Source organism: Cetorhinus maximus, unplaced genomic scaffold, assembly GCF_964194155.1.
Source record: "Cetorhinus maximus unplaced genomic scaffold, sCetMax3.hap1.1 HAP1_SCAFFOLD_1246, whole genome shotgun sequence".
Taxonomy (NCBI): Eukaryota; Metazoa; Chordata; class Chondrichthyes; order Lamniformes; family Cetorhinidae; genus Cetorhinus; species Cetorhinus maximus.
This window is the reverse complement of record NW_027597188.1, coordinates 72501-90212: the sequence shown is the minus strand read 5'-3', so window position 1 is coordinate 90212 and position 17712 is coordinate 72501. Positions and strand designations below refer to the sequence as shown.

Sequence of the window (17712 nt, the reverse complement as noted above, 5' to 3'; positions counted from 1 at the left end):
CCCCTCTGTCTTTGACGTCATCGCGCAAGGACGCAAGGATCTAATATCCCGAAACCATTGTTCGCACTCTCAACGAAGGAACGTTCTGGCCGATTATGGTTTGTTTTGGATGATTTTAATTTAATCCTCTTCATTTTCCCGTCCGCGCCTGGAACGGGCCCGCGTTCCGGGTTCCGTCGCTCCCCAGGTCTGGCGCATGCGCATCCCTCTCATCGGCGGATTTAACTGCGTGATGACATCACCGGGCACGTTGCGCGATGACGCAGAATCACGTAGCCCCCGCCCCGCTGGCTGGACGCAGACGAGAGGTTAGTGGCGCCTCAGGGAACCCGGCACCAGCACTGGCACTGGCAGGCCTGGCGGGACCGGGCTGAAAGGTCTGGGCTGCCGCAGCGAGAATCCGTGAAACCAAATCCAATGGATAAAAAGTAAAAAGCGAAGCGGCGCTTAGGAGGTCAGGGGTCAATGGACCTTGCCTGGACCCGTCTGAGATTGGCTAGCGGGAGGCACGTGATCAGAGGGAAGCACCCTTATCCCCACCCCCTTTCCCAGTGCAGGGGGAAGCCAGTGACCCCCCCTCCCAGTGCAGGGGGAAACCAGTGACCCCTCCCACCCACCCCCTTCCCAGTGCAGGGGGAAGCCAGTGATCCTCACCCCCCCCCCCACCCCTTTCCCAGTGCAGGGGGAAGCCAGTGATCCTCACCCCCCCCCCCCCCACCTTTCCCAGTGCAGGGGGAAGCCAGTGATCCTCACCCCCCCCCCCCTTTCCCAGTGCAGGGGGAAGCCAGTGACCCCCCCTCTCCCCCCCCTCCCAGTGCAGGGGGAAACCATTGACCCCTCCCACCCACCCCCTTCCCAGTGCAGGGGGAAACCAGTGATCCCCCCCCCCACCCCTTTCCCAGTGCAGGGGGAAGCCAGTGATCCTCACACACTTCCCCCCCCCCCACCTTTCCCAGTGCAGGGGGAAGCCAGTGATCCTCACCCCCCCCCCCCCCCCTTTCCCAGTGCAGGGGGAAGCCAGTGACCCCCCCCCCTTCCCAGTGCAGGGGAAAGCCAGTGACACCCCCCCCCCCCCTTTCCCAGTGCAGGGGACAGCCAGTGACCCCCTACACCTACCTTTCCCAGTGCAGGAGAAAGCCAATGACCGCCCCCCTTTCCCAGTGCAGGGGACAGCCAGTGACCCCCTACACCTACCTTTCCCAGTGCAGGAGAAAGCCAATGACCCCCCCCCCCCCTTTCCCAGTGCAGGCAGAAGCCAGTGACCCCCCTCCCCTTTCCCAGTGCAGGGGAAAGCCAGTGACCCCCCAACCCCCTTTCCCAGTGCAGTTGCAAGCCAGTGACTTCCCCCCTTTCCCAGTGCAGGGGGAACCCAGTGACCCTTTCCCAGTGCAGGGGGAACTCAGTGACCCTTTCCCAGTGCGGGGGGAAGCCAGTGACCCCCCCCCCTTTCCAGTGTAGGGGGAAGCCAGTGACCCCCCCCCCCCCTTTCCCAGTGCAGGGGGAAGCCAGTGACCCCCATTTTCTCAGTGCAGTGGGAAGCCAGTGACCCCCCCTTCCCAGTGCAGGGGGAAGCCAGTGATTCCCCCCCCCCCCATTCCCAGTGCAGGGGGAAGCCAGTGACCCCCATTTTCTCAGTGCAGGGGGAAGCCAGTGACCCCCCCCCCCCCTTTCCCAGTGTAGGGGGAAGCCAGTGACCCCCCCCCCCCCTTTCCAGTGTAGGGGGAAGCCAGTGACCCCCCCCCCTTTCCCAGTGCAGGGGGGAAGCCAGTGACCCCCATTTTCTCAGTGCAGTGGGAAGCCAGTGACCCCCCCCCCCCCCCCCCCCTTCCCAGTGCAGGGGGAGGCCAGTGATTCCCCCCCCCCCCCCCCCATTCCCAGTGCAGGGGGAAGCCAGTGACCCCCATTTTCTCAGTGCAGGGGGAAGCCAGTGACTCCCCCCATCCCAGTGCAGGGGGAAGCCAGTGACCCTTTCTCAGTGCAGGGGGAAGCCAGTGACCTCCTCCTCCTCCCCCCACCCTTTCCCAAAGCAGGGGAATGCAGAGACCTTTACTCCTGCCCCCTTCCCAGTGCAGGGGCAACCTGGTAACCTCCCCTCTTTCCTAGTGCAGGGGAAGAGGCACCCAGAGACCTTCCCCTTTTCCCTGTGCAGGGGGAACCCTGAGACCTTCCCCCAACTTCAGTTTCTGGTGCTTAACCTGGGAGTGCTGAGACTGCTAACTCAGCATTGACCAGGGATTATAGATAGAGGCTGCAGATCTGTTTGCCTTAGTTTATGCTTTTTTAATGGTATGTTAGTCAAAGTCAGTGAGTATATCCCATGCAGTCATTTTGACATCACGGAACTGATAGGGAAATGTAGATAAGTTTTTAACAATTTATGCAGTTCAGTCAAAACATGTTGAATAATAATACAGCTGAGGGTAGAGTTCCTAGTTTGTGGGTGAGGACAAAAAGAATAAAAGCTGATACCCTCCAGTGCCAGTATTGAGGGAGCACTGCACTGTCGGAGGGCCAATACTGAGGGAGCACTGCACCTGTTGGATCAGCAGCACTGAGGGAGATGAAAACAGAAAATGCTGGAAATTCTCAGCAGGTCTGGCACCATTTGTGGAGAGAGAAACAGAGTTAACGTTTAGAGTTCACATGGCTCTTCTTCATACAGACTCGAAACGTTAACAGTTACTCTCCCCACAGTTGCTGCCAGACCTGCTGAGCTTTTCCAGATTTATTTCAGATTTCCACCATCCGCAGTATTTTGCTTTTATCTGAGTACTGAGGGAGCGCTGCACTGTCGGAGGGTCAGTACTGAGGGAGCGCTGCTCTGTCGGAGGGTCAGTACTGAGGGAGCGCTGCACTGTCGGCGGGCCAATACTGAGGGAGCGCTGCACTGTCGGAGGGCCAGTACTGAGGGAGTGCTGCACTGTCAGAGGGTCAGTGCTGAGGGAGTGCTGCACTGTCGGAGGGCCAGTACTGAGGGAGTGCTGCACTGTCGGAGGGCCAGTACCTAGGAACCACTGCACTGTCGGAGGGCCAGTACCTAGGAACCACTGCACTGTCGGAGGGTCAGTACCTAAGGACCACTGCACTGTCGGAGGGCCAGTACCTAGGGACCACTGCACTGTCGGAGGACCAGTACCTAGGAACCACTGCACTGTCGGAGGGCCAGTATCTAGGGACCACTGCACTGTCGGAGGGCCAGTACCTAGGGACCACTGCACTGTCGGAGGGCCAGTACCTAGGGACCACTGCACTGTCGGAGGGCCAGTACCTAGGGACCACTGCACTGTCGGAGGGCCAGTACCTAGGGACCACTGCACTGTCGGAGGGCCAGTACCTAGGGACCACTGCACTGTCAGAGGTTCAGTACTTAGGGAGCGCTGTGTTGTTGGAGAGTCAGAACTAAGGGAGTGCTGCACTGTCAGAGGGCTGGTACTGAGGGAGCGCTGCACTGTTGGAGGGACAGTCGTGCTGGAGCCCTGCACTTTTGCTTAGTTATTACATGAGGAGCGCTGCACTTCCAAAGAGATGTTAAACTGAGGCCTCCTCAGCTCTTCCCGGCGGGTGTAAAAGATCCCAGATCGTTATTTTGAAACCGAGCAGGGGAGTTCTCCCCGTAGTCCCAGCCAATGTTTATCCCTCAATCAACATCAAAACTGATTTTCTGGTCATTAACACATTGATGTTTGTGGGAGCTTGCTGTGCACTAATTGACTGCCATGTTTCCTACATTGCAACATTTACTACACTTCAAAAAGTACTTCATTGGCGGTAATATGCTTTGGGATGTCCTGAGGTTGTGAAATAGATAAATAAAGCCAGTCATTTCTTATTTGGTTCTGACTTTGGAATTGTGTTTCTCTAAAGCCAGGGAGGGGTGGGTGGGGTGGGGGGAGCAGGGATGAACAGGACACTGTCAATCCACAGAAACTTCCCTCAGCAATCACAATTAGCCTCAAACTGACCACCCAGTCCATATTTAGACCCACTGCCCCAAAGGCTGTAGAGAAGGAGTGATACAGGCCAGGCCAAAAGCTACAGTGCTGCTCGAGTGTGACAGCAGCAAGTGCTAAAAACTGATCCAGTTAAAACTGCCCATTGCACTTAGATTTATAATCTTGGAAGAATAATAGAAATTTACAGCATAGGAGGAGATGATTCAGCCCATCATGTTTGAACTGACTGATAAAAAGCTATCCAGCCTAATCCCACTTTCTAGATCTTGGTCTGTAACCGTGTAGGGGACACAAAAGCATATCCAAGTACTTTTATAAATTCATTAAGAATTTCTGCCAATTCTACCCTTTCAGGCAGTGAGACCCAGGTCTCTACCACCTCTAACAGCAGCTCCATGCTGTGTGTGTTTACTAATATAGCAGCTCTCTCACAATCACTGGAGCTTCTTGATAATTGTGAGTGAACAGCATTGATTTTCTTATCTTCACACACACAGTTCCCACAAATTCCTGACCTTCCCCCAATTCCTTCCCCAGCCTTTCACTCCTCCTCCCAGTCTCCTGCATCCACTCTTGCCCCACCCCCTAGCCTCTCCCTTTCTCTCCCTCCCCCTCAGCCTCCCGCTCCTCCCCCTCCCCCTAAGTGAGATTGTGTTGGGTTTTTAATTTGATTGATCCCCTGGTTTACAGGCTTTGTCGTGCCGTGTGAGGGAGCAGAATGTCTGAGCAACTTCACAGCATCAACCTCCAGAACTTTAGCAGGTCACTGCTGGAGACACTGAACTCCCAGCGCCTGGGTGGCCATTTCTGCGATGTGACAGTACGGATCCACAACACAGCTCTTCGAGCCCACCGCTGTGTCCTGGCTGCTGCTAGCCCCTTTTTCCATGACAAACTTTTGTTGGGTTACAGCGAAATTGAGGTTCCACCCCTAGTCTCGGCCCAGACTCTGCGACGGTTGGTGGATTTCATGTACAGTGGCTCGCTAATGGTCTCTCATGTGGAGGCTCTGCAGATCCTCACAGCAGCTAGTGTCCTTCAGATCAAAACCATCATTGATGAGTGCACACGCATTATATCACAAAATGCTCCTCAAAAGACTCATGGACTCCAACCATTGGTCAGCCAAAAAATGGACCTTTCTTCTGATGAGAAGGAAACCATTATTTGCCAAACAGTCAGCGACCAAATGCACAAGTTTCCCATGGGATTGATTGAAACGGCGTTGTCACCCCATGGAACTGAGAAAGAGTTTGACTTTGTGCGCGGAGGTACAAAGAACATGGCAACAGGTGAGGCAGGGTACAAATCAGAAGAAATCAGTCCCAGTCTGAACAGGCAGTTACCATCTACAAGACAGAAGGGAGCTGGAGAGCAAACTCTACCTGACCAGGAGAACCTGTCTCTGATGGACACCAGCCGTAACAGTGAGGTCCGTGCTCTGTGGTACAACACTGCAGCCAATCAGCGGCCAGAGATGCCATTGTTATCACAAGGTAGCCATAGCCGCAAGCAGCGCCAGCCAATCCGGCTCCAAATGGCAGACGGAAGTCAGGTGACCATCAAGGAAGAAGACGATGATCTCCTTTACTGTGGGGAGAGCATCTCCGGAGCAACTGTCTCTGACCAATCAACCGAGCACATCAACCAAGGTGAACAGACTGAGGATATCTCTGAGGCAAATGCATTTGATCCCAATCAGAACACAATGGGGGAACAAAGAGACTCGACCAGTCATTTGAGTTTGAGTGGCAAAGGGGAGGAGTTAGAATTTTTCAGTGCTAGTGATCTCTTACCCGAAGAGCTGAAGTCCTTTTGGCACGGTGAGAGAGAGGAGAAGGAGTCCTCCTTACAACAAAACCGTAAAGCAGACTGCAAGTCCCAACTCGATGCTTCATACCCACGGCCTTCAACATTTATGCAAGACTTTCTCCCAGGATCTACCGTGCAGACCAACCCAAGGAACCAGGGCTGTTCTGTGCAGTATGATGTTCAAGGAGATACTGGTGCAGCCAGCACTGCCAGTCACCGCAACCTCTTCCAGATGAACCTTCCTCAGTCTCCTCATCTTCAAGCTTTGCCCTCCACCTCCCAGACATGTATGCCCAGCATTTCAGCTCAGCCACCTTGCCAGAACCCACCGGTGTTCCTGGATGGGGGCCAGACTGTACCAGCTACTTCTCAGGCCAGTCAAAGTTCCAGTGAAACTGAGAAGAAGCCCTATGGATGTGCACAGTGTGGGAAGACCTTCAGCTCCAGACAGAACTACGCCAAGCACATGTTTGTCCACACAGGTGGGTTGTCCCTTTTATTTAAATTCATTCTTTCTGTCCTCTTGTCGCTCAATTTTTTTCCCATGTGCTATTTCTTAGATAAGTGATGGAGAATAAATTTTCCCTCCCTTGCTTCTCAAATCATTTACTTTCACTTCTCTCCACTCCTCCCCTGAAGGTGTTGACTGTCACTGGGGGATAGTTCCTGAAGGTGCTGACTCTCACTGGGGGACAGTTCCTGAAGGTGCTATCTCTCACTAGGGTACCAGTTCCATTTGCACCAACTCTCGCTGGAATACAGGTTCCATTTACACTGATTCTCGCTGGAGTACCGGTTCCAGCTGCACTTACTCTCGCTGGAGTACAGGTTCCGTTTACACTGATTCTCGCTGGAGTACAGGTTCCATTTACACTGATTCTCGCTGGAGTACAGATTCCATTTGCGCTGACTCACTGGAATACAGGTTCCATTTGCGCTGACTCTTGCTGAAGTACAGGTTCCATTTGCACTGACTCTGACAGAGTTACCGGTTCCATTTGCACTGAGTCTCGTTGGAGTACAGGTTCCATTTACACTGACTCTCGCTGGAGTACAGATTCCATTTGCACTGACTCTGACAGGGTTACTGGTTCCATTTGCACTGACTCTGACAGGGTTACTGGTTCCATTTGCACTGACTCTTGCTGGAGTACTGGTTCCATTTACACTGACTCTCACAAGGGTACAGTTCCATTTACACTGACTCTCGCTGGAGTACTGGTTCCATTTACACTGACTCTCACAAGGGTACAGTTCCATTTACACTGACTCTCGCTGGAGTACTGGTTCCATTTGCACTGACTCTTGCTGGAGTATTGGTTCCATTTACATTGACTCTGACAGGGTTACTGGTTCCATTTGCACTGACTCTTGCTGGAGTACAGGTTACATTTACACTGACTCTCACAAGGGTACAGTTCCATTTACACTGACTCTCGCTGGAGTACTGGTTCCATTTACACTGACTCTCACAAGGGTACAGTTCCATTTACACTGACTCTCGCTGGAGTACTGGTTCCATTTGCACTGACTCTTGCTGGAGTATTGGTTCCATTTACATTGACTCTGACAGGGTTACTGGTTCCATTTGCACTGACTCTGACAGGGTTACTGGTTCCATTTGCACTGACTCTGACAGGGTTACTGGTTCCATTTGCACTGACTCTTGCTGGAGTACTGGTTCCATTTACACTGACTCTCACAAGGGTACAGTTCCATTTACACTGACTCTCGCTGGAGTACTGGTTCCATTTGCACTGACTCTTGCTGGAGTATTGGTTCCATTTACATTGACTCTGACAGGGTTACTGGTTCCATTTGCACTGACTCTTGCTGGAGTACAGGTTACATTTACACTGACTCTCACAAGGGTACAGTTCCATTTACACTGACTCTCGCTGGAGTACTGGTTCCATTTACACTGACTCTCACAAGGGTACAGTTCCATTTACACTGACTCTCGCTGGAGTACTGGTTCCATTTGCACTGACTCTTGCTGGAGTACTGGTTCCATTTACATTGACTCTGACAGGGTTATAGGTTCCATTTACACTGACTCTCACAAGGGTACGGTTTCATTTACACTGACTCTCGCTGGAGTACAGGTTTCATTTACACTGACTCTTGCTGGAGTACAGGTTCCATTTGCGCTGACTCTGACAGGGTTACTGGTTCCATTTACACTGACTCTTGCTGGAGTACAGGTTCCATTTGCACTGACTCTGACAGGGTTACCAGTTCCATTTGCACTGATTCTCGCTGGAGTACAAGTTTCATGGGCATAAACGCACTGGGCCCCAAATATGCTGAAGCTAACCATAACATACAGCATCTCCCAGCCAAGGGCAACGATAGAATCAGACCATGAATCTCACTGCTTTTTGTGCCTGCAGCTTTTACCTAATAATCTATTGGATGAAGAGAGAAAGTGAGCTTGGGGTTAGGTGGCTGTAAAAATCAATTACTTTTATCCAGAATGATTTGTAACATTTTGTGAATTTGAGCAGTAACTACATTCAGTATCGAATCCTCTAACTAAAAGGTTTTGGAGAGTAACCAGGGATAGCAAACTGTCTGAGGACACTAGCATCAAGATTTTTAGGATTCTAAGTAACATGTTGATAGCAGCACTACTCATTTTTAGTGAACACCTTTACTGTGTAACTGTGTCTAAGCAATTTCAGTGAACCATATGGGATGAGCCAATGAGAAAACAGACAAGAGGAGGGGGTTAACTGCAGATGGAGGTGGACAGAGGATTCCAGGGAAACATGGATGCTGCAGAGTCTGGCATGAGGTGAACAGAGGAGGGCAATGTGTACAATGTCGGATGTATCAGAGACTGTTCCTGTTTAGTCCCTCTGCTGTCAACAGGAGAGGAGGATACAGGATGAGTAAGATGAAGTTTTACTGCTGTAATATGGGCTGGAAAACAGAATTGATGTAAATTGGGGAGACTGGGTAGGTGAGAAGTTTCACAGTTTTGAGATCTGGGAATGAATAGGTTAGAGTAGGAGAGGTTGTGATGTAGGAGGAATGTGAGGAATGCAGTAGAGGAATGTTTCTGTAGAATAACTAAGTGGCTGGTAACAATCTGAAAGCTGTACTAATGTTCGAAGTAGTTAATTCCTTGAGCACAATCGTCCAGTCCTGCAGCATTTGCTATTTAGAATAGAATGGGTCAGGGGGTAAACTGGCTGCCATTGTCAAGTACTTCAAATCATGGCTAAGAGTTACTGAGTTGCTAGTTACTCTCTCTCCTCTCCTGAAGATGCTGAATCTCCACACTCTGATTTCCAAGAGTGACTAGGCAGTGGTCAGGATCAGTAACCTTGGCCGGCTTTTCCCCTCTCCCTAGCCCTGCAACACTGATCATGATCACAGAGCACCCCCTGCCCGCGATCACCAGCCCCTCTCCCCCCGCCCCCCCGGATGCTGCCAGATCAGTAATTCAGCTCAGGTTGGGAATGAAAAGTGTGAATATGTGCAAAGTCTGGCTCATTATCACACCAGTGACACTTTCACACATTAGGCCATCAGTTCATTGCTTACTGAATGGTTTTTAATGATCATTTTCTGCCATTGCAGTCTCTCTCTTCTCTGATTTACTGATCTCTTTTCTCCCCACCTCCTGCAGGTGAGAAACCCCATCAATGCAGCGTGTGTTGGCGGTCATTCTCGCTTAGGGACTACTTGATAAAGCACATGGTCACACATACAGGAGTGCGAGCATACCAGTGCCCGGTGTGCAATAAACGCTTCACGCAAAAGAGCTCCTTGAACGTGCACATGCGGCTGCATCGTGGTGAGAAGGCCTTCGAGTGTCATGTCTGTAACAAACGTTTCTCTCACAAGACTCTGCTGGAGAGGCACATGGCCACACATATTATATAAACACGTGTGCGCAGGCTGAACTAGGTAAATCGCTCACACGCTGGATTTACCTGGGATAATTTGCATACTGAGCAGATCCACGCCATGCACACCAGGAGGTTTTACCCTGAGATATAAACCAGCTATATAGCAACGGCGTAAACACAGGATTGGGGAAGTGGTGAACAAAGCACACCTCACTGTCCGCCCCCCTCCACCCCCCAAAAGCAAGGAGCCTTTCCCACGTGGCTCAGTGAGTGAATGCACCACCCAGAACAAGAGGGAGCCAGGTTTGATTCCCGGTCTGTGTTGAGGTAACGAATCTCAGCCAGTTAGGATGCCAGAGTTGGGAGGAGAACCAGCCGGGGTTCCCTCTCCATTTGAAAGGGGAACCAGCCGGTCTCCCTTATGCATTAAACAGTGTGTTGATATTGAGCGTGGACAGGATCAGGCCCAGCTACCTTCAGCTAAATATTCCACTGACATTTTCTGTCCAGGCTTGTTTGGGGCAGGTATCCTGGACCCCTTAGGAATAGGGATAGGTAGGGGAGGCTTTCTGAGCACCACATCGTGTAACGATTAGGAGGGTGAAATTCCTGTAAACCCATTTTAAACAAAAAGATTCATGATATTGTTAAAATTGTACACAGGAATTTGATAAAAATTCATTGATCAGTATTGTAAAACTAATAGCCAGAAAAATATGAACACTTAGTGAGTTTGCAAAGGAACAGTACTGATGAATCCCTTCCAGTTCCAATGCTTGTTATGGCTGCTCCTGGGGTTAATTGAGGTCAAGCCCCAGTTACAGTATTTTATTTAATTATTAAATAATAAGAACAGCCAGCTAAACCAGCCATGCCTTAGCACTTTTAAATACTGCCTGAAATATTTAATTCTTTATAAATTAATAAACTAGATCGTGGTGTTCTGCCACATTTAGGTAATTGCTATTGAGAGTAAAATCCAGATCTCTGCTTGTCCAACTCTCCATTTTCACCACCTTCTTTGTTTGGTTAACATTGCCATGTTGCATCAGGTACCTGCAATGTGTTAAGAACAATTTCAGACCTGAAAGTGCACAGACCTATAACCCTCACCCCTGGCAATTTCACAGTGATCACACCCAGCAGATTCCCCACAATTTCACAGTGATCACACCCAGCAGATTCCCCACAATTTCACAGTGATCACAGCCAACAGATTCCCCACAATTTCACAGTGATCACAGCCAACAGATTCCCCACAATTTCACAGTGATCACACTCAGCAGATTCCCCATAATTTCAGTGATCACAGCCAACAGATTTCACACAATTTCACAGTGATCACACCCAGCAAATTCCCCACAATTTCAGTGATCACAGCCAACAGATTCCACACAATTTCACAGCCAATAGATTCCCCACAATTTCACAATGATCACACCCAGCAGATTCCCCAACAATTTCACAGTGATCACACCCAGCAGATTCCCCAACAATTTCACAGTGATCACACCCAGCAGATTCCCCAACAATTTCACAGTGATCACACCCAGCAGATTCCCCAACAATTTCACAGTGATCACACCCAGCAGATTCCCCACATGTTCAGTGATCACACCCAGCAGATTCCCCAACAATTTCACAGTGATCACACCCAGCAGATTCCCCAACAATTTCACAGTGATCACACCCAGCAGATTCCCCAACAATTTCACAGTGATCACACCCAGCAGATTCCCCAACAATTTCACAGTGATCACACCCAGCAGATTCCCCAACAATTTCACAGTGATCACACCCAGCAGATTCCCCACATGTTCAGTGATCACACCCAGCAGATTCCCCAACAATTTCACAGTGATCACACCCAGCAGATTCCCCAACAATTTCACAGTGATCACACCCAGCAGATTCCCCACATGTTCAGTGATCACACCCAGCAGATTCCCCAACAATTTCACAGTGATCACACCCAGCAGATTCCCCACAATTTCACAGTGATCACAGCCAACAGATTCCCCATAATTTCACAGTGATCACACCCAGCAGATTCCCCATAATTTCACAGTGATCACACCCAGCAGATTCCCCATAATTTCACAGTGATCACACCCAGCAGATTCCATGCAATCTCACAGTGATCACACCCAGCAGATTCCCCACAATCTCACAGTGATCACAGCCAGCAGATACTGTCTCAGTCAACTTTCTAATGTTGGTGCAGCTTTCTTAATTTGCATACCAGTGATGGGCATCCTCAGTAAACTCGTCCTTCCCCAGTGGGTGCATCTAGGATTCTGCCGATTGATCCTTGGGCGAGGAGGCAAACTGTCTACCCTCACCCTGGTGCCAGGAAGACCCAATAAGTGACCCTTGGTAACAGGCAGCTCTTTTAGCACGTTCCTAGCCCGGCTTCCGTTTGTGCTTACATGCTCTAAGGAAGCAAGGTACTGCCAGGCCTCTCCCAGAGCCAGTGATGTGGAGGCCATATCCCCGCTCCATCTCATCACTGGCCTTGAATTGGACAGTGGAGGCCCACGAGGCCTAGCAGTATCTTCTATGTAAGGCTGGACTAACTTCCGGTACATTAGTGAGAGGAAAACCGGCTCATCTTTCTGCTCCTTATCGTTATCCCAAGACCTTTGATTGAAATAGGAAATGTGCAGACATTGGATGAGGACAGGCTCTAGATTGCCTGTGGCCATCCCTCTCCTATCCTGTAGCACTTGCTGTTCAGGTCGGTAAATACAGCCTCTTGTGGAAGCGAATAGTTGATGCCTGCTGCATGGGTAGAGGAACATGAGACTGTCTTTATAGGCAGAGGGAGAAACATGAAGGAGCCAAGATAACTTCTCATCGTAGTGATTGAAAAGCCTCAGTTTGATTCTCTGCAAAAGATAATGTTGTAGAAATGTCTGTATTATTCTGTCTTAGTCTGTGTGTTGGAAGACAATTTGTAATTTATTGGCTCTGCATGAGATTCGGGTCAGTATTCCAGTCCAGCCAGACCGTAACAATGGGTAACATTTCAATAAAGGAGATAAAGCACAATACTGTGGGGACTGATCCCAATCCCCAGCTCACCTCCAGAGGAAAACAGAGGGTCTGTCGGAGAGCTGCTAAAATAGGACCGCAGAGCTGGATTTTTAAATGATTTCCCTACATTACTCCCTTTTTCTGACCAATCTGCTTCAGTTGTGTTTGCGATTCTGGCAAAATCCTGACCTACAGCTTTGCTTGGCTTTGAATCTAAATCTAACACTGCGTTCTCTATAGTTTACCCAGAGGTGCAATACTGCTGGGTTTTGCAACCTTGTACTGGGCTATGGTTTCTGATCCAAAATCACTTGGTGTGTTACACAGTGCCAGGACTAGAACAGTCTGCTGCACACTGTGGTATCACTGTTGATCATTGCTGATTAAACATTTGCCTAGAATCTGCATCTCTATATATTGCTTAACAATAAATTGGAACATGGGTGGTAGGGTATTGACCCATTGAGCCTGATTCTAACAGTGCATTAACACCTTGTGTGTGGAGGTTAGACTTGGGTAGTGCTGTGAAATGAGAGAAATTCTGTCAGTTTCTAATCAATGACCAAAGGGTTCTGATACTGACTGGGACAATGTAGATGCTGCTAACCATATTTAATACTTTACAATATCCCAGGCCTATATACTGAGAGCAGGTCATTGCTGAACAATGTGCTACTTTAGAAGTTCTCCAGACAAATCCTTCTCCACGCTAAAGAGATTTTAACACACTTGATTGTCTTTCTCTTGCCTTCTCCCCATCTACCTGTCAATTTCCTATTGGCATCACTTCCTCCTAATGCTGCCTGAGACTGTCAAACTATGGGTGCATGATCTAATCCTGTTACAGAGCCCAAACCCATATTAAAACCAACCCAGCTCCACCCGTGCCTCAGTGGGTGATTTCTACAACAGATGCTGCACTGACCTTCAGATGAGGTGATCCCACTTTCAAGCCCTGGTTTGTGCTCATGTCTGTCAGGGTGAAATCAGCCAGGGAACCTGCTCCTCCACTGCTCTCCATCCACTGTTTCCTGCTGGGTCGTGAGTGCATGGCTACTTTGGGGGTAATGTTCCCTCTAATATTTCATTGTTATGTGTGGCCTGTTTGTTGCTGTATGTTCCAGATTGCTACACTGCCGTGCAACCAAGCAGTTTAGAGGGAAAATTCATGGAGGAGAGAGTCACAAGGCCCCAGGGCCTGCTGTTCCCCATCCATCCAAGACTGGCTGCCTTCCAGAGCAGGGGTGGGTGGTTGGTGGGGTGGAAGATAATACTATCTAACATTTAATTCTCTCCTAGTTCTCCACAGTTATCACATGAGAATAGCGGAAGCATGGGATTCCGTCCCAGTTCACTTGCTCAACACTGGAGAAACTAACCCCTCCTTGTGAGTTCAGGCTGGGTTCTGAAATTTCTTGCTTGGTGGTTAAACGCTGGGTAGCAATTGCTGGGCTGTCTCCGTCAGTACAAGAGGGATTCTCAAACACTTCAGTGTCATGCTAAACCTTGTCACTTTCTCTGCTAGGTCCTGTGTCGAAACTTATTAGGGTAGTTGTACAGACACTCCTATGTCTTGCATCAATGACTGTTATTCATGTCTGAACCTATGGTGAGGGTCAGTACACTGTTTCACTGTGGAGTGCATCACAGACATGGCCAGTTCTCCCAACCTCCATTTAATATTGACCATGGGATCCCAACTGAGGTCAGCTACCTGAGCAGTGCCTGTGCATTTCAGCTACTCTGAGAACAAACTCAGACGCATCAGGGTTGCTGCCTAAAGAAATGTGAGGATAGAGCATTAAGAATGTTGATGCAAAGTAAGGAAAGAAAGAGAGGAAAGAAGATTATAGAGCAAAGCAAGAGGTGTTTATTTAGGACAGGTGATGTGGACAGTGATAGTCATGCTGAAATTGGGGTGTCGGGGGAAGTGCTCCAGTTCACTTTTTCTAAAGTTCCTCCTTTCCTGACCACTGTCCAGGGTTCCTGCTCCTGATCACTTTCTGTCAGTACTCGCCATTTAAATGCGCAGAAGAAAATTGACTTCTTGGGTGAGGTGCCTGAGGGCTGCTCAGAAATTGAGCATCTGTTACCAATAGAGACAGTAGCTTCAGGGGAACCATACCCCAGTGAGAGTCAGTACCTTCAGGAACTGTCCCCCAGTGAGAGTCGGCACCTTCAGGAACTGTCCCCCAGTGAGAGTCAGCACCTTCAGGAACTGTCCCGCAGTGAGAGTCAGTACCTTCAGGAACTGTCTCCCAGTGAGAGTCGGCACCTTCAGGAACTGTCCCCCAGTGAGAGTCGGCACCTTCAGGAACTGTCCCCCAGTGAGAGTCAGCACCTTCAGGAACTGTCCCCCAGTGAGAGTCAGCACCTTCAGGAACTGTCCCCCAGTGAGAGCCAGCACCTTCAGGGACTGTCCCCCAGTGAGAGTCAGCACCTTCAGGAACTGCCCCCCAGTGAGAGTCGGCACCTTCAGGAACTGTCTCCCCCCAGTGAGAGTCAGCACCTTCGGGAACTGTCCCCCAGTGAGAGTCAGCACCTTCAGGAACTGTCCCCCAGTGAGAGTCAGCACCTTCAGGAACTGTCCCCCAGTGAGAGTCAGCACCTTCAGGAACTGTCCCCCAGTGAGAGTCAGCACCTTCAGGAACTGTCCTCCAGTGAGAGTCAGCACCTTGCCCACAGCAAAGAAAAAGGCAAGAAAATATCCAAGGTGAAGAATTACCGTCAGGAGCAGGGAATTCACAAGAAGCAATGGAGGATTCTTGCAAAGAATCTGCTGCAGCAAAGTAGTAAGCAGTTGAACAATTGTACTGTGTGCGTATCAGTGATGTAAGGGCTTCAGTACAAGAAATCCACCAGCTATTGCAACAGATTGATATTGTAAATTTATTATTGTGTATTGTGTTTTTAGTGAAGACTTTTACCATGTTTTGATGTTTATAATGCACTAAGAGGAATTTTTAAGTATTTTACAATGTGAAAGTTAGTTTTCTTATAGACTTAGGGAGTAATGTCCACCCCACTAACAGGTACTTTACTCAACAATGTATTTTATGGGTAACCACGATGTCTGAATTTCAATAGGTGCAATAGATTGTGGTTTGAAGCAGCACATTAACAGCACTGGCTTCAGTGTGCCAGGGACTGCTGATCAGTCTGGTGTGGATAAATCACCACAGAATAGTGTGTCCTTGCTGCATGTTTTCCTGATTTCTTTCTGTCAGTGGTTTACTATTTATAATGTCCACCTTTCGACCAGTTCTGACTGGGCATGTGATGGAACCAGAGATTTGACTTTGCTTTGCTTTGCTGCTGATGATTTATCAAAATACCTTAACTAAGATCGCCTCCATATGATGCACAGGAGGAAGTGGAAAAAAAGGAGTTTGGAACTCAGCCTTTTAATGTCATGTCTTGGAAGCTGTTAAAGCCTTTTGAACTGACCAGCTGCCCACGGTTGGGTGTGCAGTGATGCTGGTCTGATTGTACTGTTTTTACGTGGAGATTGCCAAACAGCTCTGCCTAAGCTTTGATGGGAGTTGTTGAATATGTGGAGTGTACTCTGCACATCTGTCTGTGTGATACTGGGCTCCACTCCACAAGTGACCTGAACCTACAAAAGCATCAGGAGGGACAAATACGATGTTCTCCTCAAGTGCTCACAGCTGCCTTTATGCCCATGAGTGTGTGGGCTCATTAATTTCGCATTTTTTATTTTTAATAAAAGATTTTAATGTGGTTGTTTGTTTCTGTATGTGATACCTGATGATGGCAGGACATGGGGTGAGACCATTTCTTTAACAACAAGCCATCAGATCTCAGGCAGTGTTGCACTGATACTGTCAGTTTTGTAAGCCTATGCCGATACATTCTCCTCCTGCTCCAGGCACTGGGCCCTAAGTAGCCATTGGAAACCATGGACTTTCATTGGATTGGTCCATGATTATACTTGGCAAAGTACTGCAGTAGTTTTGCCATTGCCTTCTGTAGTATGTTTGACCAGGAAACTCTCCTCTTACCGCCTGCCATCAGGCATATTGGAAGGATTTACAAGCTGATAATCAACCTGTTTGGCCACATTACAAATGCACTTTCTTTAGCTATTAAGTCCTGAAGTGTTACATGAATCCAGAGCTTCTGGCTCAGAGGTAGGGATGCTACTACACCACAAGACTTCCCACTGATACCTCATCCCATCCAAAACAAAACTCCTCCCTATTTGGAACAGCAGATTCTAAAGCAGTACAACTGGGTATTTTTCACAGTTCAAGCGTGCAATCATTTCACTGGCCCACTATTTACTGAAATCTGGCAACAGCACTGCACATAGTCCCTGTGCTGCTCAATTCAATCTTTCTGTTTTCATAGCATATCAAAAAGGCGATGTTCGTCTCTTTTAACCATTTGTTCTGCTGCTGAATCTGCATTAACCAATAACATCAATGTCACTTCAACAACTGAAAAATCTAAGGCAAATTTTCATGTATGTGTCAGTGTCTTCAAATAAAACAAAGTAAAGAATCAACTGTTCAATTAAAATACTGTGAGCATTCAAGTAGTAAATGGAATATTAACATATGCTTACGAAAGTAATTGAATCAGATGTGATTCAGTGTAGTGGGGGGGAGGTTTAAGTGTGAAGTGAATTGTAATGTTTGCAGCAGGTTTTTTTTAAATTCAATTCTTAGATCTTGGTTCAAAGCCCAATGTTTTGTGCTTTTTTTAAACCTTCAGGGTTATGCAGAGTTATTATGCAGAGTTGAGTCCTCGCGCTATATAGTATATTGCAAGCTGTGAATATTTTGTTATATTGCCCTCTCTGCTGGGGAGGAGTAAATAAAGTTTGTTCAGTAATGGCTGCCTGCAGCTGAGCATGTATATTAGTCTTACTCAGTACAGTGTAGAGGGAGCTTTACTCTGTATCTAACCCCGTGCTGTACCTGTCCTGGGGGTGTTTGATGGGAACAGTGTAGAGGGAGCTTTACTCTGTATCTAACCCCGTGCTGTACCTGTCCTGGGGGTGTTTGATAGGGACAGTGTAGAGGGAG

The 17712-nt window shown here is 48.7% G+C and overlaps 1 protein-coding gene across 1 annotated transcript; it reads left to right on the top strand.

Annotated features, from left to right (window-relative positions):
* Positions 1 to 261: 261 nt before the first annotated feature.
* On the top strand, positions 262 to 10912 carry LOC144675962 (zinc finger and BTB domain-containing protein 20-like). The gene is made up of 3 exons (XM_078536480.1): positions 262 to 308; positions 4644 to 6247; positions 9403 to 10912. Exons 2-3 carry the CDS (start codon positions 4672 to 4674, stop codon positions 9657 to 9659), a joined length of 1833 nt encoding a protein of 610 aa, XP_078392606.1. The 5' UTR covers positions 262 to 308; positions 4644 to 4671; the 3' UTR covers positions 9660 to 10912.
* The last annotated feature ends 6800 nt before the right edge of the window (positions 10913 to 17712 follow it).